The sequence below is a fragment of the Trypanosoma cruzi genome, genomic scaffold (genome assembly GCF_000209065.1).
Source record: "Trypanosoma cruzi strain CL Brener 1047053513433 genomic scaffold, whole genome shotgun sequence".
NCBI lineage: Eukaryota > Euglenozoa > Kinetoplastea > Trypanosomatida > Trypanosomatidae > Trypanosoma > Trypanosoma cruzi.
This window is the reverse complement of record NW_001849131.1, coordinates 1-1,146: the sequence shown is the minus strand read 5'-3', so window position 1 is coordinate 1,146 and position 1,146 is coordinate 1. Positions and strand designations below refer to the sequence as shown.

The window sequence follows — 1,146 nt, the reverse complement described above, 5'->3', positions numbered from 1 at the left end:
CAGCTCACAGCGCCGCAGGGCAGAGTGCCGTGGGGACGAAAGGCTCTTCCGGCGTATCGACTACCGCCAGCAACGCACCAACACCACCTCAACCACAACTGCCAGCACCACCAGTACCACCAACAGCGACAGTAACGGGAGCGCCGGCAGAAAAACCAACTACAGAAAGATTACCACCACCGGCAGATTCAACACCAGGAGAAAACCTAGCAGCAACAACTACAGCTCAAAAAAATCGTACGGCGACACCCGGCGACAGTGACAGCAGCACCGCGGTCTCCCACACCACCTCCCCTCTTTTGCTTCTTCTTGTTGTTGCGTGTGCGGCTGCGGCTGCGGTGGTGGCCGCGTGAGAGTGAGTGTGAGAGAGCCACGCACCGCCCGCACACACACTCTTCCTTCTCTCTGTGTGTGTGTGTGTCCCCTTGCATGGACTCTCGCCCTCACCTCACCCCACGAGGCACACACAATAATGTGCCCATTGTATATATGCATGCACACCCATGCAGGCCCGTTGGTGCTCTCTTTTGCACGACACGCACCGCTGCCGTCCTGCCTGGCTGCATGGGCGGAGCACCGTAACTGTTTCTGTTTTGTTTTTATTGCATTGAGTGGGCGACCTCTCTCTCCCTCTGTGTGTGTGTTTTGCTTTACGGGAGTAATGAGAGTGTGTGTGCGCTGGTCGTCCCACGCTTCGGCTTTTTTTTTTGTTTTCCTTTTTGATTTTGTGGTTGAGTGCACCCATTCCGCGGCTGCGTGTGTGTGTGTGCGATGATATGAGTAATTTGCGTGTGTCCTATCTGCCTCTCTCTGCCGTTGCTTTCTTCAGACTCTCTTGTGGCGCACAGCTGCTCCGCAAGTATAGGCGCTGCCAAACACACAAGCACATGCACACACACATGCCGTGTTTAAAACGCTGAGAATGCACGCACGCACAGGATTGTGGCTGCGGAGGCCCTCGCGAGGGGGAAAAAGCCTGCATTTTGTTTTTTTTTGACATGTTGCTCGGTGTGTGCTGACGCGTGACGAATAACAACACGCCCCAATAAGCAGAAAAGAAGTAAAACAAAATGGCGCTGAGCGGCACACCGGGTAAGCCAAAAATACGCAATCACCAATAAAAAAGCCGGCGTCACCCAGCAGGCA

At 54.5% G+C, this 1,146-nt stretch overlaps 1 protein-coding gene across 1 annotated transcript, besides 2 other annotated features; it reads left to right on the top strand.

The window, feature by feature from the left end:
* Tc00.1047053429251.10 (mucin-associated surface protein (MASP), putative) lies at window positions 1-353 on the top strand (the record flags this gene model as incomplete). Its single annotated transcript, XM_797085.1, has 1 exon — window positions 1-353. A coding segment is annotated over one exon (353 nt), but the record flags the coding sequence as incomplete, so codon positions are not given.
* Window positions 1-1,146: a sequence feature (areas not merged during assembly with more than two copies in the genome that could not be assigned to a particular haplotype).
* Window positions 60-125: a microsatellite.